A 24,450-nucleotide genomic window follows, 5' to 3' on the forward strand; every position below is an offset into this window, starting at 1 on the left:
GTACAAAATAACCTCTTAATTTTCTTTGCACTTAATTTTAATGAACTAGAAATCGCACACGGTTGAGGGAGCTTGTTTTTTATTGTCCTGTCATGTTCACCTTACTTGATATGCTTCACGAACATGGCAGAAACCAATCAAAAGTCGCTAGAAATCTCAAAAAATTAAGACACATCGTATTTTAAGAAATGTTTTGGATAAAAGCAAAAATAATTTCAATCAAAATAATCAACTTGTTAGATTTTTTCCAGAAGTAGGCATTTGGGTTGAAACTATTTGGGTCCTAATATTGCTTGTGTCAGGGGTTCGTGAGTTAAACGTGTAACTTATAGTCCAGTCAATATATATATAAATTAATGACCCAACCTCAGAAAAAATCTGAAAGTTTTTGAAGCTTTGCACACCTATTCTAGGTACTTAGTGAATATTATACCAAAAGTCTCCATAAATATGAGGCGAGATTTAGCGGCAATAATCGAAAACAGGGCACCTTTTTTGGTTTTTGGCTAAAATCTCGAGAATGGTTGGTCGGAATGCAAAGTGACCATACTAAATGAAAAATTATAAAATTCCTAATGGTTACCGAGTTATATGGCGCTAAAATATGTCGGTTTTCTCAAACTGTCGGAGAGCGAACAATGGTGCAAACTAATGGAGGTACCTACCGTAGCTTTTCACACAGATTTCATCGAAGTTTTGAAAACTTTTTAGGTATTCACTAATTGCCGCAAGAGCTCGCCTCATATTTATGTGACTTTAGGTATAATCTTCCCTAGGTACCTAGAGATAAATGTGCAAAGTTAAACTTTCGGATTTTCTCGGAGATTAACCATCCTCTTGCCTAGACTATTAGGGTGGGTTCTAGAGTTAATTTAATTTATTCATTGGATTTATTGGTCAATAAAACTACTGAAGGAATTCCGCCTGAATTACTCGTTTCCAAAGATCGTTTATAAATATTAATATTTTTAAGAGCCTCGGCACTTATTGAATTATTGGCCGTAGTTCAGTTTACTGCCTATAGACTTAAATGGCTGAATGCAGTAGTCGCATCGTTGACCGTGTATTAATAACCGGCACAAATACATTTTTGTGAATCGTGTGTGTGTGTGTGTGTTAGTCTTAATCGCTTTTGTTCTATAACCAGGGAAATTATCTGAAAACTGGTCATCCGCAGTTTGTCAAGGTACAGTATTCCAAAAAAGTCAAATCGTGATATAAGTAGAACTATTGTGACGATTGTAATAGACCTTTATTGTACCTCACGAAAGTAATTATCATTTTTGTTAGTGTCCGAGAGTCAATTCATCCTATAAGAGTGTTTGTTTTTGTTGACCAGATACCCAAGTGGTTGTAGTTAGCCTTCGTATCTAGAGGTAGCTGATTCGATAACAAGCAGTATCGATTCTGTAGCCAGATGCCAATTATCCTTTTCATCAATTACTGACACCATCTAACAAGAAGTCGACGTTAGTGTAACAAGACCAGGATTAGGCCCGTTTCCTAAAAACATTAGAAACCATCAAAACACGCTAAATAGACCTCCTCAAAATGTGATCAGAATCCCAAACTAAACTCTGTTAATGGTCCCGGCTTAATATTATGCTAATAACTCATTTCGGATGTAAGCTCACATTCCGCGGTCCTGAGTTACAGTCCAATGGTGGGAGGGGGGGGGGGGGGCAGCGAATCTCAGGACCTGGACCCGCTCTCTTCTCTTCTCGCATAACGGTATCCTCTCTCTCCTTCCTTGCAGTTTTTGTTTGTCGTCCCTCCTGTTCGCCATGTCACCATGAGTATGTCTCTTTGTCTATTTTCTTTGTACATTGTGCAAATAGCCTATTATTGTTTATCAATAGCTCCTTGATAAGCGCTTCTGGTTTTTCTGGTATGATTAAACTGGAACCTCTAGTGAGATGCTAGAACTCAGTTGAAATTCACTCGCAAATTTTGTGAATAGTTTGAAATAGTATGAATTGTGTTAGAATTGCTATAAATATATTTTAGTTTGGTCTCGGTAGTTATTCTAGTTCAGGAAGTTGTGGGTTTGATTGTACTGATTTCATTTCCCTCCCTTTAAAATTACAATGAACAATATTTTTATCAAATAGTGAAATAGTAAATTAATTCTATGCATCGCCTAACCAATCAAATTTATCTTCGAAACATTCAAATTCAAAATTAAATATATTTTACATAGTAGTTCGAACAGTAAAAAAAATAATTAAAACTAAACACGATTAAATATAAATAGATACAGAATCATGTCCACCTATTATACTGCAGATATGTTAGAACTGAAATGTCGTTGCAACTAGAAATTAATGAAGTATTGTAACTAAACTAGATTAAAAGTGAAATAAATTTATTTTTATTTTATTTCCCAACGGCATAGCCACTTTACAATGAAAAAAACATTCACAACTGAAATTACTGGAAACAAAATAGTAAAGTTGTACAAATAGTGAACAATAACAATAGTAGTAACAATTGAATCTATAATTAATCTTAATTAAATCTATAATGAAGACCATTCCGAAATTTTGTGGGACAACATGCATTTATTATTCTTTTAGTGAACCTACTTCAAGTCATGGCTATACTTTACTTTGTTTGTAACCGTAAATTGTGTAAAAGTACTGTACAACTAAACTGAACTAAACTCAATATTGCCATACAGTTATATTTTCTATATTAGAGAATGACCTAATATAGAAAAACAATACTCAAGAGTAGACTACATGTTTGTGCTGTAAAATTGAACTTTTCGAGACTTGATTTAAAATTCTAATTGCTCTTCTTAATAAAGTATTGTTTTACTTGATTGAAAGTATTTGGTTTCAAACTTGAGGTTATACATATTTGAAAAGCATCATACCCGTAACGTTGCAATGAACTATGGTATGTCTTAACGTAGTCTTTTATGAGGTCGCCAGGCCATTCACAATGCCCATAACATGAAAATAATAATTGTAGAATACACCGAGGTGAATCACACAGTATATTTCATAATATTTTACAAATTATGTTCTGATGACGTCACTAGGTATTACAAATTTTGTTAGCAACTAAAGAAATCCGAATCATTATAGTATGTTTTTAAAACACCCGTCTGGTGTAAAAATTGTTTATGATATGAGACTTGGTGCTTTATCAGACAGCATTACGATTGGGCGTATTATTTAAATATTACTTTTTTTTATAAATCTTCGCTATAGTAATTCAATCGGTTAGCTTCAGAATTTGTTTAGAAAAATAGGTAAACAATAACAATATTTTAAATACGATTCCTCAACATACAAAACAACGCTTAGCTTTGTTATTTTCCATAAATTGGGAAATAAGCGCATTTTTCGTTGTGATTTATTTTGATTTAGCTACAAACCTTCTCCTATTAGAGACCCCTTACACCCCTTATTACAAGAGATTGTAGAGCCCTATTTTTGCCCTACAGGCTCTCTCTAGTGGCCGTGCGGTATCGTAAAGGTTTTTGGTACCAACTCAACATTTTCTTTAGTCTCCCTATAATCTATATTCTAATCCATTCACATATTAAAGAAAATCATCTACGTTTCTTTTTATCTTTTAAATTAAATTCCAAACAATCTAACGAAACTTAGGCTATTCACTTCACATTAGCGAATTTCCCATATAGGGAATGAGGTACAGTTACCGTAGGTATCATAGTAAGACCTGGAGCCGCGACCGATTTACTTTTTCGTTTTGATGCCCTCAATGGCCAAAAACACCATCCGTCCAATATTACAAAATTATGATATTACTGATAATTTGTATTACCTAAATGTTGAATTTAGTATGTTTTTCTAACCAATAAAGAAATCCAATTCCAGGATTTGAGAATTTAAACCTCACAGAAAATAACCGTTAGAACTCCTGGATTTATTCGTTATGTTAATCATGCCTAGTTTTATAATGTGTTTTCTCATATTATAACTAAAAAATTCAAATTGTTATGCAAAAGATTGTTGGGGTACTAGAACACAATCCACGCGCACGTTGATCTATTTTACAGAACAAGTTAAATATATAAAACCATCCGTAAACAAGTTGCGACGTATATAATGGTGTAAGCTAAACTAGAGGCTAGTTTGCACCACAAGAGACCCATGTTCTCGGGAAAGCAAGGACATTCTCAGAGAAAAGTGAGCAGTTCTAGGTTCTATTGATACCGAGATACTGGAGTAGATACCGTCGCTGCGCCGTCGTCTGTCGTCTGCCCGCGAACGCGTGTACGTACATATGACATGACGAAAACAACGCAATCGTGTCTACGGTGTTTATTATGGTATACTTTACGTACTTGCCAAGAGTAAGAGTCCAGCAAGCTGTGAGTATGTTTAATCTATGATACAAGTTTCTTTAGGAAATAAGAGTGCAAGTTTCTCGTAGAAATCTGAAATTGATCTAGAAATCATTGCAATCGTCAATGAATGCAGCCGAGTTTTTCATTCGGAGTTTTTCATTAATAATACCTTAGTTATACTGTATGTTACATTATCATGCAGTTTAATATTTTAATTGAATATACAGGCCTAGCTGACCTTTCAGGTTATGGGGTCCTGTGCGAGTCAGTTCAGAGATCCTTTATGTCTGCCTATTAATTAAATAATTCAAGCTAATTTCCCTATAGTGAAATAGCTACTACTGGAGTGTTTATGGTAAGACGGGTTAAGCTCACAAAACTAGATATTCGTGGCATAATAGGGGTTCGGTTATTCCAAAATACAGTTGTGTAATTTTTATCTCCAGCACTAGATTTGAACCCTGAAATATCTGACGCAGGTTACAAACAGGGTTTAGGGAAAACTCATCTCTCATGCAAAACCTGTAAAAGAGACACAACAATCATGCGAAGCGAAAACTATGTACAGTAAAACAATTAGATTTGTATTCTCCCTCAACAACTTTATAAACTTTGTTTCTCCATTCGTGGGTGATGCAGTTTTGACTGTTTTGTAACATTTTACATTTTTTTCCTACAGTTACCTAACAATGTACATGTTCTCTCACTGATTTGAGAAAGCAAAGTGGCCAATTCGCTCATCAGTGAGACAATGTTAACATTGTCTCACTCTAATTGCTTTGTCTCACTCCAGATTTGCAACGTGAAGGCACGAAATATGCAGGCAACGTCGTATGCGCGCGAAATACGTTGGCAGCACTGGCTGTAAATCAGCTGGTCAGCTGTTGTACTGTTGTATTTGTCACTTCACATTAAATGTTATATTAAACCACAATTCTTTGTATTTCTTATATTTGTAAGGATTTCTCTCGAGTGAGTCAATTGCTCACTTTTCTCACTAGTTGCACAATAGTTATTTGTGCGAGAAAAGTGAGCAATTGACTCACTCGAGAGAAACCCTTACTCACGAGCCGTAGGCGAGTGAGGAATGGTTTCTCGAGTGAGGCAATTGTACTTTGCACTCGAGTTGCACATTATACTTTTCCTACAGTTACCATAAAACAAATAAATTTGTGAAGAAACATAACCTTATTTTTCACAGAAGTGAACTTTTAATATAACATTTAATGAGAAGTTACAAATACAACAGTACAACAGCTGACCAGCTGATTTACAGCCAGTGCTGCCAACGTATTTCGCGCGCATACGACGTTGCCTGCATGTTACGCGCTCACTATTCCGTGCCTTCACGTTGCAAATCTGGAGTGAGACAAAGTAATTAGAGTGAGACAATGTTAACATTGTCTCACTGATGAGCGAATTGGCCACTTTGCTTTCTCAAATCAGTGAGAGAACTTGTACATTGTTAGGTAACTGTAGGAAAATAACTTTCCTCTGCATGTTATACAGTTTTATTTATTTATTTCTGCATGGTGTGGTTTTTGGATGTTTTGCTTGTGAGCCAAGAGGAAATGCATCTCTATTTTTGTGGTTTTAGTTTTAGTGACTTGGCAAATTTTGAATGACTGGACGGCTCAATCTTGAATCTTAAGTGAGCCTTTTCAATACACTCCCGATTGAAATCAAGCATTGAACAATGCTCAGTTCAAGAGATTTGTATGACAGAGACTCTTGACAAACCCCCTATTGAGTGAGGATGCGTTTCCGAGGGAACCTTGGACAGGAGCCTTCCACAATCCACGATCTTATACATTGACACTGCCTATCCAGATCATCTGGGCATTGGTGATTCAGCAGTAATTAATAAGCCAACATAGGTTCCAAGATCCATGTGTGAACCACGCTGTTGACAGGCAGCTCAATCTGTTGAGAAGAATTATAAACAGTGATTAATATAACGGCCAGAGCTAGTTCGCTCTCAGGTTTTATGTACAGATCCAAAAGGAACTTCAGGTCGTCATATACACAAGTGATCCTATACAAATCCCTGGTTCGCCCCATCTTAGAATATGGATCTGTAATATGGTCTCCGTATCAGGTTGGCCACATCCAAATGCTCTCAAGAACACAAGATCGCTTTATAAGGATGCTTGGACCCAAGCTTGGCTTCAGATATTGGGATACACCAATCCGGGAGCTTGAGGCACAGCTATAGAGATTCAACCACTACACATTAGACGTATGATCTTTGATGCAGTCTTCCTATTCAATCTCATCAACTCCCTTATCGACTGCCCTGATCTATTGTCGAATATTGACCTTGCTGTACCTAGAGGGACACGTTCCAGAACCTCCTTCCAGCCGCCACTTTTCGCCTACCTCAGCGGCCTGTCCAGATTGCATCGACTAGGGAGTCAAATTGCTATGCACATCGACTTCTTCTCTGGTTCAACTGCCTCCTTCAGAAGTCGGGTCGGCTCTGTGCTGAGCCAGAGTATGTGAAAGTTAATTTACCTTGGTGGTGCCACTAATGGGCCACAAAACATACAAAATTAAACAAGTGTCCTGTTTCTGCTATTGTTACTTTACATTTCTTGCTGCTTATTATCTGTTTATGCTGTTTATTGCTGTTTCATATTTTTATTCACTGTTATTCATTATTGTTGTTGTTTTGTATTTATTGTTGGTTGTTATTTCACTTTTTTATCATCTCTGTTTTACACTGCCTCTCTATTCTTAATCTCCTTTCTTCTTTCACATTGTGATTTCTTGTTTGTTATATCCTTTTTGTTTTCAAATTCTAGTTCTATTCTGCTTGTTATTATTGTTACTCATAAGACTGAATTATTGCCTGTATCATAAATGTATTTATTATTATTGTATAAATGGTGTGTACCGTTGAAATAAATGAAATGAAACATCCTTGCACTGTTGTTGGGTTTATTGGGGATAAAGTTGTTCATTGGGTTCGCATCTTAAGTCCATTCTTCTTGGGTTTTCATCAGGCTGATCAAGTTCAGGAGGATTCCTTGGGATGGGCAAGGACTACGACTACCCCTTCTGACAATGGTACTTTATCTATCAGTTGAGCTGTTGATCTTGCTTTAGTGTATAAAAAATATTTTAGAGATATGTCTTTATAAAAATGAAACAAACATTTTGATTTATTCTTAAAACCTTTAATTGTTACATTTTAGTAATTAGGTATAAGCATGGATAACACATACTCCCTTAGTAGATTTCCCATCCTTATGGAACAGCTGAAGCCAATTTTATTGTTAGTTCTGTCCGGTACACTGTAGATTTCATATTTTGTTTACAATTTGTTTCTAGTTATTTCAGTATTTTAAAACCCCGTTTGACCAAATACAACGGTATAATCATAAAAAAAACCACATCCTCTATTTATATAACCAACAGTAAAGCACAAACCATGAAATTAACTCTAAAATAATAGAAACAAAATTTCTTCAACACTAGTCACCAGTGTCATGAACTAGACACGAAAAACAAGCTTCAAAATTTACAATGGGATGGGAAGGATACTTGTGTTGGTTAGTCTATGGTATAAGGAGGTTTCACAAATCCTCAAAAAATTTAAATCTGTAAAAAAAGGAAAGTATAATTTCCTTAGTAAAATTTCACCATATAATTTATCTAAATTAGTTATTTATAGTAAGATTTCCTTATATTGCATTATGTTTTAACTATAGAGGGAAGGCTACTCGGTTATCCCTCAACATGTGAGTTCCGAGGGGTTATACATTCATGCACTCTAAGCCTTGCATGTTGGCTGGTCGGGGGCACGTTGACGGGGGGCTGCGGAGGGGATCTGCTCTCTGATTGGCTCTTCACCTGCTGTGTTACGCCACATCCCCCCCACCACTTGCGACAGCAGCCTCTTAGACGGTGGGGACTTCATCACCACCCCCCTCCACAAGTAGGTAAGCACACAGTATCCTAATGATTACCAAAAGAAGAAAATGTACTTAAAAATTGGCTGATTCTTATTAACCTTACATATTTCAGAACAGTGGTTCCCAAACTGTGGTAAATATACCACTAGTGCATTTAAAGCATTGGTGATGGTGGTGTCCTTATATAATATATATTGCCCAAGGATTTTGGGCTGGTGTATCACCAGGTATGCATAACCCCACAGGTAACTACTGTAGCTAAAATGTAAAATTTGTATATTCCACACCACAAGATAATATTGTAAGTGAAACTTAAAACAAAGCGATTCACTTGAAATGCATAGCTCTCAAAGTATTATGAGCTAAATAATCCCTTATGTGTGGTGCTCAATACGGAATGGTTCATACTATGATTGGGAAATGGGTTAGTTAAGCTGGCAAAACTGTAAATAATAAAAATATTCTATACTACATAATTATATCTACTTGAATTAGTGGTACATTAGGAAAAGAGGTTAGGAAACAATGTTCCAGAGCAAAGGATGTATAAAAAAAATAATGGGGAATCCAATATAGTACATTTAACTTTTCTTTTGAATTAAACAATTTAAATTTAAAATTAATTTTAAAATACAGTAATTTATATTTAATTTAAAATGTAATATAAACTAAATGTACCGTACTGAAACTTAGACTTAAACAAAATTATATCCTGTGAAGTTTTATAATAATTTGAAAAGAAAATTAACCGTAAAAATTTAAATGGCATTTTTATTTTAATACATGTACCATTTGTTTAAAGTTTTTTTGTTTTAAGTAAAAAAATGTAGAGACCTTTAAATCTTGTTTGAGTTTAATTTGATCAAATCAATAAATCTGAAGTTAATGACGTAAAACGTATTTTCGTTGTCTGGGTAGCTGAGTGGTTACAATGGTCGGCTTCAAATCAGAAGGTTGCCGTTTCAATCCTAAGCATTGAGCACATAATATTCATGAATACTATGTGCTCTTTGGAAACTAGATGCCATTAGTTGTTTGGTTATCAATTAATGATTCTATGTAACAAAACATCAACAATTTATAAACAACACCAGAATTGAGAATATGTTCTCTTTTAAATAAACGTAAAAAATGCCAATGCCATTAGTCTACACAAAATAAAAATAAAATAAAATTATGAGCTTGATTTACTATTTCCAAGTCATTACACATGAGATTGAATGCAGATTCCCCCATTCCTCGAGTACAGACATTTAATCTTATTGGGGAAACAATTATTCATACATTTCATGTCTTTAATTCTAGTTAGTTTCTTAAAAAAAAAAATATTTTATTTAAATTTTTTGAGTACATCCCTGATACTTGTATCTAAAGTCAATACAGCATTGTGGAATTGAGTGTTGCTTACTTGGATCTATAAAAACTGAATCATTCACAGGTTAGGTTTTTTCCAGAATGTGGGACGCCTGTTGCGGGAATTCAAAAGAGAATTATCGGAGGTGCAGAGGCAAACTTCGGAGAGTTTCCATGGCAAGCTCATATACGTATCTCAGGCTACCAGTGTGGTGGAGTGCTGGTTAACTCTAGATATGTGGCTACCGCAGCTCACTGTATATACAGGTGATGTATCAACTATATTTAGTATATTTGTTTTCCAGAAAAATCCATGATTATGCCAGAAAACTTATCAAATGATTTTTTTCATGCGATACATAATGTATATTCATGGTCATAGTTAATCCAAATTTTAAACTTTTATACATCTGATACTGAAAATCAAAGGAGAGAAAAAAAACTTTTCTCAATCTGTAGAGGAAGCTATTATTGTTTCTGATGAGCTGTCCAAAACCATCAGAAAATTAAATAGTGTATTTTAACTAAAGCTAGTATAAAATAGATTAATAGTACTAGTTTTGTTAACCAGGCTAATGAACACGTCATCATGTAACTGATCTATCCTTGGCTATCTCTTAGAAATCTTATTAACCCTTCCAAGACTATAGACGGATATATAGTATTTGGTGCATGGCGGATGTTAGGCCATAAAACATAGCCATAAGCAGATGTATCTGCATATCTTATTGGGCCCCGCAGAAGGTAGGCGGAGATATACGACAGTTATTGTTATAGTTTATTGTCTATAAAATCATTAATGTTCATAAAAACGTCCTTTTATTCAATTACATATTTAACCTCCTATGTACTAGGAATGTTTTTCTAAAAAATAGGAAAAAAAAATTCAAATTTTTGAAAAAAATTAAAAAAGTTAAAAATTTTTTTTTTACAAAAGTGCTGCAGAGGTAAACTATTTACAACATATTATAAATTAAAATTATAGATATAAAAAAGATATTTCGTAGTTTTTATTTAAATAAAATGATTTTGTTGTCTATACATATTACAGGCCGTCTGGGAAGGGTTAATAGTGTCTATTAAAATGCTAACAAAAATAAATGTAGTTTTACAGCCTAAAAAACTATTTTATAAGTTTATAAAACTTCATGTTAATAGTGTATGCGAAAAGGTACCTATAATCTTTCCACTGAACTGATCAAATAACTAAACTAAAACTAAATTTAACTAGTTTATTTAAGACCCTTTCCATCAGACATAGCTTTTAAAAAGCAAATGTTAATAGTGATCCATTTATTATACAAATCTTATATTATTATACAAATTTTCCAAGAAATGTCCCGACAAGCTGAGTGGGCTTATGATTGGATCTCGACAAATAATCTATCTTGTAATTTGAAAAACACAATATATAACATTGAGTTTAAAAAGAGAAGTCAATATGGAATGGGTCAAGCTTTTAGGAATAAATACTGATTCAAAATTAAACTGAAAATTTCAAGGGTGACTGCTTTAGAAACTTAACAGTTTTGTTAGTCCTGATTATTTGAGACTGACATACTTTGGCCTCTTTCAGGCACATGTAATATATGGATTGCTTGCATGGGGTCACTCACCACATATTAATGACATCCTATAGCTTAAAAAAAACAAAAACTATTCGTAATATGGCAGGAGTCGATCACGTAGCACAATGTAAGCAACTTTTTGTAGAGTTGAAAATTCCTACAGTATTCAATCTATACATCTTTCAAGTTCTGGTTTATGCTAAAACTAACTTAAATATGTTTTGTACTAGGCAAAATATTCATAATCACTATACCAGGGGGAGGGGGAACTTGAATATAGTACCACATAGTCTTACCAAAACTAAAACTTCTTTTAAACTATTTTTTTTTTTTTTAAGTATTGCATTTACTTTTTTAATAAGCTGCCTGAGAATGCAAGAGAGGTTAGTTTAAACAGGTTTAAATCTGTATTGTACACCTGGCTGGTAGAAAATCCCTTTTATAAACTTGAGGAGTTTTTTTAAACACAAGTTTGTATTTCTTTTTAATGCATTAATGTCTTGTTTTATTTTTATTTGTTATATGTTACATTTGTATAACATACCAAATTGACTTGTCTTATTTCTGTACAAACAGATCAATGGAAATAAAATATTCTTATTCGTATCCTTTCCATCAGACATAGCTCTTTAAAAGCAATTGTTAATAGTGATCCAATTATTATAAAAATATTTTAGCTAAACAAACATTTTCAAACTTAAACCAATGAGTTGAAAGCATTTTACCAGGATTATCAAGGTAAAATAAAAAATTAAAACTATGTACAAAAAAATATTGTACCTAATACAATACAGAATATTTTAGTGACTAACCATCTGAATGAACATATTTTTGCTATCAACAGGGCAAGAGTGAAGGACATAATGGTGTACCTTGGAGAGTTCGACACTCAGAACACTGGCCAGTATTTTGAGCCAGTCCCGGAGGAGGCATATCGGGTGATCAAGAAAATCATTCATCCAAAGTTCCAATATCGTTTGTCTCAGCCTGACAGGTAGGTTGTCATTGAATTTGCATACAACTATTCAATAAAAAAAGATTAAAATAGAACCAAATGTGTGGTATTTGTTTCAGTAACCTGAATAGCACACATAGGGTATTCCTCTTAATCCTCGTAGTAATTCCTTAGTAACCTCATTAAAATAAAAATAAATTAAATTATGTAAAATTATGATTATGATTATGATTATGAATTATGATTATGTTAAATTATGTTAATTCCTTTAGTAAAATCATCATAAAAATGGCTTAACTTTCCTATTTTTGACCTGAATAGTAAGCACACCAAATGTCAGCCTACTAGCTAGTCTGGTCTGGAAGTCGGAGAACTAGTGATGAATCAGTGAGTGAGTCAGTCAATGAGTGACTGAGGGCTTTGACTTTTATATGTTTGGATTACAGAGGGTAGGTAAAAATAGGGTTATAGCTAAACCCAACTACTAGTATGTGTAGGGACTGTGCTTTCATTTGTGTCTTACAAATTACTAATCATAAAAAACATAGAAATCTTGAAAAGTATGTAAAGAAAATTGTGAATATTACAGATATGACGTTGCCCTTCTTAGACTAGCAAGGCCTACAGTCTACCGAGACAACATTCTTCCTATCTGTCTGCCGCAACGGGGAGAAACTTTTAGTGGTGAAACTGGCGTGGTCGCTGGATGGGGTAAAACCGACACCACTTATGGTATGTTCAAACTTAATGGCGATAGCTTAAACATAGCAAAGGATTTTGTGTCAAGGAAACAGGGTTCAAGGTATAGATTGAAGATAACCAACAAATACAGTATAAATACAGTAACAAATGTGTAGATTTTTTTAACAACCTATTCAATTGTAACTCTTTTAAACATTCTTTCTTTCTGTTCTAACAATAGTGGTAACAAAAGAAAAAAAAATTAGAGAGGAAACATGTTTATGGTAGAAGTATCACCTCAGATTTGGATGATATTGACTGGTAGTTGAACTTAAAATACTAAAATGTCTAAGTTGACTAGACCAGGCAATTGTGTAACCAGATTCTTGCCTTTCACATTTTTTCTGCCAAATTTGTTTGACTATTTAAAAAAATAACAACCTTCCACAAATAGTACTTCCCTCTAGACTCTTGAGTTCTAAATTGTTTGAACTTGTGCACTTGTTCTGGGCAGTTTTTGTAGCAATCAAATTAATTTAAACTGGATATTATGATTTGTTAATATGTTGACATATATAGGTTTCTCTTGAAAACTTCAAGAAACTTGTTGTGATCTCCAAAAATCATTCCCTGGTTAGTCTTTAAAACAAACAAATAAAAGTAAAACTTGAAATGTCTCTAACTCTAAATATTTTTTTACAGGTAAAACAGGGACCAATATTTTACAAAAGGCCTTTGTTCCAATTCTCTCAGATGAAAAATGTGTCATATGGCACAAGCATAAGAGGATCAAGGTTGAGCTTCATGAAGAAATGTTCTGTGCTGGCCACAGCGATGGCCATATGGATGCCTGTTTGGTATGTAGTATTATACTTCCACTAGACTAGTTTCTAGACCACTGAAGTAGAGAGAAAGTAATGAGGGAATATTTTGAGAAAACATCACTTATGCTCATGATACTTTAGACTTAGGCCTATCATCCTCACTCTCCGATTTATTTTAAATACAAATAATGTTTAGCCTCTGTGCCACAAGTAGTTTGTCTTATCGTGAAGTCATCTTCAAGCACCATCTTGAAGGATGTCATAATCGCTTCATCATGATCAATTCACAGACAGTACAATTTAACATGTAAACAGACAGACAAGAACACAAACGTTAAAACTAAAACCAGACTTTAGAACAATGAACCTATTTTGCTATGTTGAAACAAGTAAATGGCAGCAAGAATGATATCAGGGACTGACAAGACACCACCAGATTGATGTAGAGTACAAATCAAAAACTAAACATTTTAAATATTAATGGGTAATTACCTGTTATTTAAAGTATTTCTGCGGAAATTTTCCATCTTGATAAGTAAAAATAATTTTTAGATTTATTTAAACACCTGTTGTTTTGTTAAGTGATTGTTATAATTTTTTTAAATTCTTAACTCAAGTAGAATGGCCGTTAAATGTTGTTTTACAATATGACTAGGTTGGGTAGTAGATGGTGATGGTATGTAATGTGTGTGTATATGCTTTTAATGACTTCTCTGAGTTTCACTGTAAGTGACAGCCTAGTGACATATTTTGTTTAGCATAGCCTCTTGAAGCGCCTGCTCTAATCCTATTGCGATTTCTACCTTTGGTGGTTCATGAATAACTGTGATTTTCTACTAAGCTCAAGAATCAAGAATCAAGAAGTTTATTCACCATTAAGTAATACATGATTACAATAGGCTTCATCAGTTATTCATTGAAAGACAGTACCAAGATAATAATAATAACAATAAAATCAAATCAATATAGATTAAAAATAGTAACAACAAAATAAATAAACAAGGCAATAAAACGTTTACAACAACAACAACAACAAGAAATTCGAATACTCATAGTAAATAAAGGACCCAACACTTAGTTTACACTGCACTTATATCACATTCTAAAAATTCCTTTATAGAAAAAAATTCGTGACTAATAAGCCAATCATGAATCTTATTTTTAAATTATTTTAAATCTAACAACTTAAATGATTCTGGAATTTTGTTAAAAAAATTTATTTGTTGATATTTGTGACTCTTTGCATACTTTTCTAGTCTTGGGATTGGTAAAACTAATTTGTTTGAATTTCTTGTTTGATAATTATGAATGTCACTAAAACAATAAAAGTCTGTAATATTTTCCTTGACATAAATTAAATTCTGAAAAATAAAAAATGCATGGTACAGTCATAATATTATGTGCAGAGAAATGACTCCTACCGCTATCCCTAAACTCTAAACCAAACATGATTCTTATTGCTCTCTTTTACCACAAAAAAACTCTATCTGCTCCAGCACTACCCCCCCCCCCCCCACAACATATTAGCAAATAACAAATGTGAATGGAAGAAACTGAAATACGTAGTTTTCATTAGCTCCTGACTTACACAAGTCTTAAGTTTTCTCAATAAAAAACAAACCCTAGATAATCGATTAGCTAAGTTGTTGGTATGTTCCTCCCATATTAGTTTCTGGTCAAGAGTAATACCAAGAAGCTTTACAGACTTAGCCATGTTTTATTGTTCAATTTGTCTCAAAGTAAATATTATTGTTTCAGTTTTACTTTCATTTATCTTTAAATAGTTAGAATCAAACCACAGATTGGCAGCAACAGTTGCTCTATTAATATGGTCGTTAACATCATTCAGACAATTCCCATTGACTAGCACAGATGTGTCGTCCGCATATAGTATGGTATCACAATCTAAATTAACAGGGAGGTCATTAATATACAATATAAATAACAAAGGGCCCAGGACTGAACCCTGTGGGACCCCAGCAAGAACCTCTTTAAAAAAAGATGAGCAGTTCCCTAGAGACACCATATGTAACCTACCACAAAGGTATGTTTTGAAAAAATTTAACTGTTCATTATTTATTCCATAATATTGAAGCTTATTTAAAAGAACGCTATGAGAAATTCGGTCAAACGCCTTGCTGAGATCCAACAGGGTCACTCCTACAAATTCATGGGCTTCAAAGCTTTTTTAAAATTTTGGTCACAGCACTATCTAGAGCCTGTCACTGTAGAATAACCTGGACGAAAACCAAATTGGCTACCTGAAAGTATTTCATACTGATCAAAAAAATCTAACAATTGTTTCTTAACACAAGTTTCTACAATTTTTGAAATTTTCTACAATTTTCTACAATTTTTTTGCTCTCCCAATAACAGGGCAGATGTAGCTGTTGTGACAGTTATTCAAGAAATCGTGTCTAGGAAAATTCTTATGAACCACTGGTGGCTAAACATCACAACAAGACTAGACTAAACAGAGATGGAAACTGGCAGGCATTACAAGTGATGGTAGTTATAAAATGTTGTGGGCTTTGGGGTAAGACTGTATCATTTTAAAGGTAATACTGATAGTGCTTCGTTACTGCTCTGAAAATAGCAATCTGCAACAAGGCCAAACGTCAGCTCAATTCAGCATTACTATGACACAGTTTCACCTTGGACACCACCATATTGTAGTCAAGTGTGATTGTGGAAGTTTGATGTTGCAGGGAGACTCTGGGGGGCCTCTGGTAGTGTATCACAAGACAAGACAGAGGTGGACATTGGCAGGCATCACAAGCGCAGGATTTGGTTGTGCCGTGGACACCACCATATTGTAGTCAAGTGTGATTGTGAAAATTTGATGTTGCAGGGAGACTCTGGGGGGCCTCTGGTAGTGTATCACAAGACAAGACAGAGGTGGACATTGGCAGGCATCACAAGCGCAGGATTTGGTTGTGCCGTGGACACCACCATATTGTAGTCAAGTGTGATTGTGAAAATTTGATGTTGCAGGGAGACTCTGGGGGGCCTCTGGTAGTGTATCACAAGACAAGACAGAGGTGGACATTGGCAGGCATCACAAGCGCAGGATTTGGTTGTGCCGTGGACACCACCATATTGTAGTCAAGTGTGATTGTGAAAGTTTGATGTTGCAGGGAGACTCTGGGGGGCCTCTGGTAGTGTATCACAAGACAAGACAGAGGTGGACATTGGCAGGCATCACAAGCGCAGGATTTGGTTGTGCCGTGGACCATCAACCAGGAATATACCACAAAGTAACCCACACCACCGACTGGATTGCCAACAAAATCAACAATTAAGATGTCATCCTACATTCTAACGACATCCTAAGCCAAAGTCTTGATTTTAAAATAAATGTAGTAACTATTTATTTTACTTAAATATTAATGTTATTTTTTAATAAATATTTGTTACTGTGATTTAAAATGTTGGTATTATTTTTTCATTACATGTTAATAACTTTTGATGGTTCTCTACAAAAGCTTTTCTTTATGGTTGAAATCAATCCATAAAAAGTGTCATATTAATTTGAAAATTAAATACATTTATCAAGCAAATGTAATATTTTTGTTTTAACCGGTCCAGCAGAAAATATTGGATAATATGTGTATATTATACTAAGGGGACTGTACTAAACAATAATACAATTTGTAACAAAAACACAATTCAAAAGATGTTTAGATTGAAATTTGTATACTGATAGCATCAAATGTACAAAAAATTATTTATGAGCAAATTTGATACGGTTGTGAACATACACAAAATATAATGAATAGAATAATATTTAATGGGTCCATCATTATTATGTTATAGTTTTAAACAATGGTATAGTGGAACGGGAACACGCTCCCACTCGGTTTTTTTTTCCCAAAGAACCTATTCATTGATTGGCGACATTATTTTTCCTCAATGGTGAATCAAGAATCAGCAGCTTTATTGGCATTGACCTTTTTACAAGGAATAGACATAGTTAACAGGTGAGCGCTTCCGCATTGGGTAATTTACGACTACACCACCGGTTTTAAAATTTATATTATTGAAAACGAAAATGTCTACTATGATGACAGGTTTTTTTATCTAAATTTAAATTAATCGAAATAATCATTGTAATAATGAAGTTGGAATCACAACTATATAGCATTATGTCAACAACCTCTTCTTTTCAAACATGGCTAACTGTAATTTAAGACTAATTTACTACTCAAGCACATACATTTGGAAAACATGATAAGTAGGTAGAAATTCTCTTAAATTTATAATAAAATTACTTACATATCTTATCAAAAAGAATCACTTAACAAATATAAAATAAATTGAATAAACATCTTCATTGAGTGCACAAAATATGTTCTACATTAAACACAGATAATAAACAGTGACAAAACATAGTATTTAAGACAGAAGTAAGCAATCTTAACTTAATTTCCCATGAACACAATCAATAACCATAGTAAGAGATAGGGGAGTTATCTGAGAGTGGACATTGGTCAGATACTACTAGACATGGCTCCGGGCCTACTGACCGTCTACATCGTAGCATTCACATTTATATCACCACTGTTCTGCCATGGTAAGTAATCCTACATACTTTACTTAATAAAATCAAAATATTCAATTGTTAGTGAATAATCCACGGTGAAAATATAACTAGAAATAACCACTACTTTTAAGTTCAGAGGTAAAATTAGTAATTTTAAAGCAAACAATAATAATAGACTTTGTATGAAATAGGAAGTCGTATTTGCTTTGAAGTAAAATTAGGTGGTCAAATAAATAAACTGAGAAATTCAGTGAACCTTGCTTTTACCATGTTATGACTCATCAATCTGTGCCTCAGCTAATGAGTTAATTGATCAACCTCGTAAGCAATGAGTATTCATTAGAGATCAAATTCCTTATCTGCTATTTATAACAGCACACTGAGGGTTTTAGCAGACGATATTTTATATTTTGAGTGCTATACCAAGCCCAACTTTTTTTAATGTGCAACAGTTTAACATACTGGTATTGTCAATCTATTTTTAGAGGGATGGGCTATAAGGATATGGGCCTAAAGAACCTTTTTAGGTAAAATGAAACTTTTATGAATTACAAGAGTTTGCTATGGTCAAGTGTAGTTTCCTACTAATATTTCTTTTGGTTCTGATCTGATAGTGATGTAGTAAAAACCATTGATGTATGTATATAGTCTAACTGGATCACGCTCAGCTGGTAAGCAAAAAAAAGTCCACCGCCGCACCGCTGTGTGGGCAACGGAGCGACCCCACAGCATCGAAGTAGCATTGTAACTGCTTACATAGTCCAAATAATAGCTTAGAAAATGCACTAAAGAGAACGAAATACATATACAATATCAAACACTAAGAAGAAAATTGATTTACAGTAGAACGTTTTGTCAATAAAGCGTACTTTAAAAAGTGTGATATGTCGGCAATTACAATGCTACTTCAATGCTGTGGGGCCGCTCTGTTGTTCACAAGCAGCCCGGTGGCCACCATTTTCAGCGTTGTATTCTAGTGCCTGGGCGCGGTGTAGTTAGACTAAATACATCGATAGTAAAAACAAGGATCATTTTAATCATCCGTCATATGTTTGACTCAGATAGCTCTCTCTAGCTAGCTAATAAACTCTTTTTTACAGTACCAACAACTTTTTAATATTACTGTCACATCATCAGTCAACAATTCTATATGTTGAATGACTTTGTATACATGCATAGTAGACTGTCATCAATATATCTAAGCTTTCAATTAACCTAAGTTGCCTTACTACATTGTAGGTCCAAAAATTGACCCTTAACAATAATCCTTGGGCACTGAGTCTTATGTCTGATGAAAGTTGAGAAGGTTCTTCTAAACTTCAAATTGCATAGTAATCAAACAAATACTCTTAAAATAGAGCTTGTTAATAGTCTCTTTCAATCTGAAACACTTAAAACATCATCTTGATTATTTTCATCAGGCCTATCAACAGTTTCTCCAGTCACTATCATCATCATCCGTTGTAGTTGTGTTGTAAGCCACTGGAAAACATTTTTGTTGATATCTAGCTGAATCTCTGAAATGTTATCTTTTATCTTTAGTAAATCTTCAAGTTTTAACTTCTTTTTTGGCACAAATCCTAGCTGGCTGTGTTGGCGGAAAAACAAGCTTAGATTTTCCCACTGTGAAGTTATGACACATCACACATTCAATAGTTGGAATTACCTTTACATTTCCTTTATTAGAAGAGTCATAGGCCTACTCAAAATGGTAGCCTACAATGTACTTCTTTGGAAGAACACTCTGCATTTTCCACGTGCTCCATTTTTCAAGCATGAAACAATGAAACATTTGTTGTTTAATTCCACAACTGGTCAAACCGACAGCAACAATCCTTAATCCCTTTAAATATTATAAAGGTTGATTACATTGTTGATGTTCCAGCTGATTTAGAGCCGACCTTCCAACACTGTTGTCAGCTGGGCACTACAGTAGCGGCTCAGAGCCAGAAATGTGACGAGACAACCTCAGGTACCCCAGTACAGGGGATTCCTGCAGAGCAACAAAGTATCTGTCTCTCTACCATGCAGCTTTGTTGTGCTCAAACACTCAGGTACTTAAAATATAATTCTAGAAATTTACTATAAATTAAATGAATAAATGTCCATACATTTTTAAGTTTTATTCTTAATGGTAACTAGTAAAATGTTGGAAATGATAATTTAGTACTGTAATAATTTCTTGTTCCAATTTTATATATGTGACATGTGCCAACAATTTAATAACTATAATTTTTTTAAAGAGATATCCAGTGTAAAGAAGGAAAACAAGCAGCAACAAGGGGAAATAGCTGTCACACCTTCAAATATGAGGACAGTAAGGTATTATGACTTTATTTATGTTGTTTTTTGTCTCCTGATCACAATTAAGATTAATACTAGAAGTTAAAATAGCTTTTAATCTGTCAGTGTGATCATGTCAAAAACAAATCGACTGTGCAGTGATTACAGTCAATTTTTGGTCACTCGTGCTTTTGTAAAAATGTATTTAAGTGTAGTTATTCTTTATTATGTATTTATAGACTTTCTGACAAACCCTTCAACGTTTTGTAAAGTTTGCATTATATATTTAGCGCAATTTTTTTGCATTGTCTTCTTGAAGTTCCAGTGATAGTGAACCTTTGAATATTGATTATATTATTATTGATGCTCTTTTCACTTTCTGCTTCATTTGCAGTATCCATTTTAACTTAAGGGGATTGTGTGTTCGACCCTAATAATACAAAGTTACATCGTATACTGGAGAATGACTGTAATATAGTAGATTTAAAACTCCTATTTAATTCTATAAAAAATGCATGAATAGACCATTTAGATTTGGTAGTCTAGGCTACTTAAGCAATTGGAAGATGCATGGAGAAGTGTTAAGTTCACTGCATGAGAACTCACCCGTTACTGAATCCACTCCGTTCCTCCCTACTTTCTTGTTTAAAATTCACAAATCATGCAACTTATCATAGAGAAAATACAGGGTGGTCATAAATTATTGTACACATTTTAAGATAAAATAAATAAATAACTAATAAATTTATAAATTTCTATAAGCAAGATAGAAACATAAAAATTGTTTCAATAAATAGCAAATTTAAAACAGTTTTATACAGTAACAGCAAAAAATTAATTATAAAAATTCAGCAATTATGAAAAGTAGTTATAAAAATCACCTAAACTGTTATTGTAAGTTATGTTCTTCTGAGGAGGACCCTTTGGACTATATGTTGGACACTTCCCAGTTGTTCGAACTGTCTCTACCACCATTTTATAGAATTGTTACATGGAGAATTATGGTCATCCTCTAAACGAAGCCTTCTTCGAATAGTTATAACAGATTTGCTTTTATGAAACCAAAGACTTGGCTTTTTATTGCACACTAGTAATTTTGCTACTTAAGTAAGTTTAAGGTTTGATTCACCAAATGGCATACACAGCTGGTGTAGAAAGGCCCATTGTTGGTTTTGCCATGCTAACTATGCCATGCTATCCATGCTGACTATGCCACAACACAAGTCATTGAGAGAAAAAAAAACATAACTTACACTCACTGTTTGAGTGATTTTTGCAAACATTTTATAACCACTTTTTATAATTGCTGACATTTTTTAAAATTATTGTTTTGCAGTTACTGTATAAAACTGTTTTAAATTTGCTATTCAATTAAACAATTCCCTTGTTTCTATGTTGCTTGGTTATTTGTTTATATAAGCTTAAAATGCCCAATAATTTATGACCACCCTCTATGTTCTCTCACCAAAATTCTGTTTTATACAAATCGCCTCTTAAACCCTAAAGAGGACCTCATGTTGATGGCTTGTTGAGAATAGAAAATAATAAAACTGAATCAAGTATATGTCTGTAATGTTTACAGTATTGCTGTGAAGCCTGTAAGCTGGGAATGATATCGGGATCCATGGCAATGGGATGTGAGTTCCGAGAGTTCTCTCTTGGAGAGATATGGGATGAGACGTATCAGTCGTGCTGTACTACTATTGGCTCACAAGCACAACCACTACCCCCACCAACTGCAACTGCACCTCCGACTAAACCTCCAAGAAAACAACATTCAAACGGTAAATTTGTTATATACTAGGAATACCAAAGAGAGATTTAGACGTTTATTTTATTTTACTATCCTATTTATTCACCGAAAGCTTTGAAGCTTTAACAAATTTTATAAATAGGATTTAACAATATGCTGTGGAAATTTCAGTTTCCAACATTTGTAGGAAAAGGAATATGCATGGTGGCATATTGATATATTCCTCAATTTTATTTCTATAAAAATTACTTTATTGCCTGATTTGCGGTAATATTATATATCAAGGAAGTAAAGGTATTAATCCAAGGAACTTAGGTGAAAAAGCCAAGGAATAATGGTTTCAAGTGAAGTGTCCTAGAGTCGTCTCGGACTCTCTGAGTAGCGAGACCGTCGTGTGCATGAGCGACAGGCAAGTGAAAGCGTGGGAAACTGGAGTATGCGCGAGGTGCGCGCGCATGTCAAGGAAGCGGGAAATAAAAAAAAAGTAGGAACCTGAATATACTTGTTTTTTTTTGTCTATATTTCTTATGGGGAAGGTGGTGTCTGGCGATTGGATGTGCTGATGCCATCGAAATGTTTGGGTCTATTGTTGATATTTATTTAATCCCAAAAAATTTTACCATTATTTTAGCCCATTTCATCCCCCAGGACTTTGGGGCAGAAAAAAAAGAAAACATGTAAAAAGAAAAAAATGTATATTCTACACAACAATACAATCTTCCATATATATTTTTGTCTTTTTTTTTTTTTTTTAGTGTTTCCCAATAAAGTAGAAAAACTAAACTAGTCCTATCTAGGAACTAGCTTTAGGAACTTCATAATGCAAATATTTTTAAGTAGTATCTTCCTCTAGGAGAAATAACGTAAAACATTTGTTTCCTTCCACTAATTAACAGAACGAAAATAGAATCTTCTAAAGAAATACTCAGTCTTTTTAACAATTAACTCAAATAAAATTAAACAATATTCTAAAACAAAATCTACTTAAATTTCAAAGGCTGTCTTTTTCACCGGGACTAGGACTAGATCGGATCACTTATTTAATTAAAACCCGTTTCATGGGTTTAAAAAATTTAATTCGTAGAACACCCCTGTTTCGAATGCTGCAGCTGGCTCAGTCACCTTGGGTTCCTCTGGTACACCAGAGGAACCCATGGTGGGTTCACAAATGGAAAGGGTACACCCTTTCCATTTGTTTCCTCTATTTGTTGGGGAATAATAGTGCTCTCCACCCTGAGGCTGGCAAGGTCCATGCTGGCGGCTATTGAGATGCATGGTGACGGAGGTTCCACAGTCTCCGCTGTAGTAGATAGGTCCCTAGTAGCGTCCTCGATGAGGTGCAGCAGGTCGTCGACCGGCATTAGGCTGGTAGATGCCACATCTTCTAGGGAGATCAGCTCGAAATCTAGTAGCTCCACTTCCGGGGCCACGTCTTCTGTCGTCTTGTCCTGTTCCATTGCCTCAGGGACGGGGTGGACCCCAACTTCAATTATTCCCTCATCACTGCCGAGAGAAGAGAGAGAGACGTTTTCCTCAACCCGACTTTCCAAAGCCTTGAGTATGGCATCTCTGAAGTACTTCAGATTAACTCTACTCTGTTAGACTTTTCCGCTTTGAGTCAGGGCTTTGGCGAAGTGGAGGACAAACACACCACAGTCTACGCCGTTCGACTGGCGGGGTTGGTTTAGCATGGTGTCTTGTAAATGCCATGCTTCTGGTCTAAAATCGTAACCAGTAATCTTCGCCTCCCATCGGAGCGCATAGTACATCAGGTATATCTGCTTCTTGTGGGACCAACCCATCGAGTCATATGACTCGACTCTTCTTTTCTTGGGATAGGCAGCGACTAGCGCCCAGTGTTGACTATCTTTTAGGTGCAGTGGTGCTAAGATCAGGTCCTTCCCAAAGATATCCGCGTCCCTGAACTCTCTGTACGCCTTCGTCTGCAGGTTTTCTTCAAGGTGTTCAAAGAAATCAGGACTCAAGACACTGATGTTTAGGGCAAGACCGTCCTTTTCTGCCAATGTCTGAAGATATGCCTCTAGGACTGTCCCAGTCAGCATTCTCCCCTCCTGGAGGCACAGCAGGTCCTCGTGGGTCACTCGAGTAATCGTTTGCTGCGATGCCATGCTAGCCTGTAAAGAGAGCAGACTCATGCACTAAAACCATGCAAAGCAATGAGTGGGGGAAAGAACCACCTGGGGCTGTGATTTCCTACTTGTTACCTAAACCCCCCTTTTTAAATGAAC

General features: G+C 34.7%; 2 protein-coding genes across 3 annotated transcripts in view; both read left to right on the top strand.

Moving 5' to 3' along the window:
- Positions 1-1,761: 1,761 nt before the first annotated feature.
- Positions 1,762-16,924, top strand: LOC128998854 (plasma kallikrein-like). Its single transcript, XM_054425211.1, has 9 exons — positions 1,762-1,796; positions 8,038-8,268; positions 9,696-9,861; positions 12,007-12,156; positions 12,707-12,849; positions 13,501-13,655; positions 16,331-16,420; positions 16,474-16,555; positions 16,617-16,924. Exons 1-9 carry the CDS (start codon positions 1,793-1,795, stop codon positions 16,922-16,924), a joined length of 1,329 nt encoding a protein of 442 aa, XP_054281186.1. The 5' UTR covers positions 1,762-1,792.
- A 1,203-nt stretch (positions 16,925-18,127) lies between these two features.
- Positions 18,128-24,450, top strand: part of LOC128998503 (fibulin-1-like) — a 39,404-nt gene continuing 33,081 nt past the window's right edge. Inside the window, exons 1-4 of one of the 2 annotated variants that reach the window (XM_054424663.1) lie at positions 18,128-18,195; positions 20,051-20,219; positions 20,409-20,487; positions 22,031-22,232. In XM_054424663.1, coding sequence (XP_054280638.1) covers positions 18,129-18,195; positions 20,051-20,219; positions 20,409-20,487; positions 22,031-22,232 — 517 coding nt within the window. In that variant the 5' untranslated portion in view covers position 18,128. Of the gene's footprint in view, positions 18,196-18,608; positions 18,693-20,050; positions 20,220-20,408; positions 20,488-22,030; positions 22,233-24,450 lie in introns of those variants that run through there. The other variant, XM_054424664.1, reaches the window with a different exon arrangement.

This window comes from Macrosteles quadrilineatus, unplaced genomic scaffold, assembly GCF_028750875.1.
Source record: "Macrosteles quadrilineatus isolate MER2022 unplaced genomic scaffold, UCM_ALF_1.0 Scaffold_7__1_contigs__length_78375512, whole genome shotgun sequence".
NCBI classification, from domain to species: Eukaryota; Metazoa; Arthropoda; class Insecta; order Hemiptera; family Cicadellidae; genus Macrosteles; species Macrosteles quadrilineatus.

Bases quoted from the DNA above. Each gene is read 5' to 3' on its own strand.
- LOC128998854 (XM_054425211.1), top strand. The intron at 12,157-12,706 runs GTAGGTTGTCAT...TGAATATTACAG, and splicing joins CGTTTGTCTCAGCCTGACAG to ATATGACGTTGCCCTTCTTA. The intron at 16,556-16,616 runs GTTGTGCCGTGG...TTGATGTTGCAG, and splicing joins CATCACAAGCGCAGGATTTG to GGAGACTCTGGGGGGCCTCT.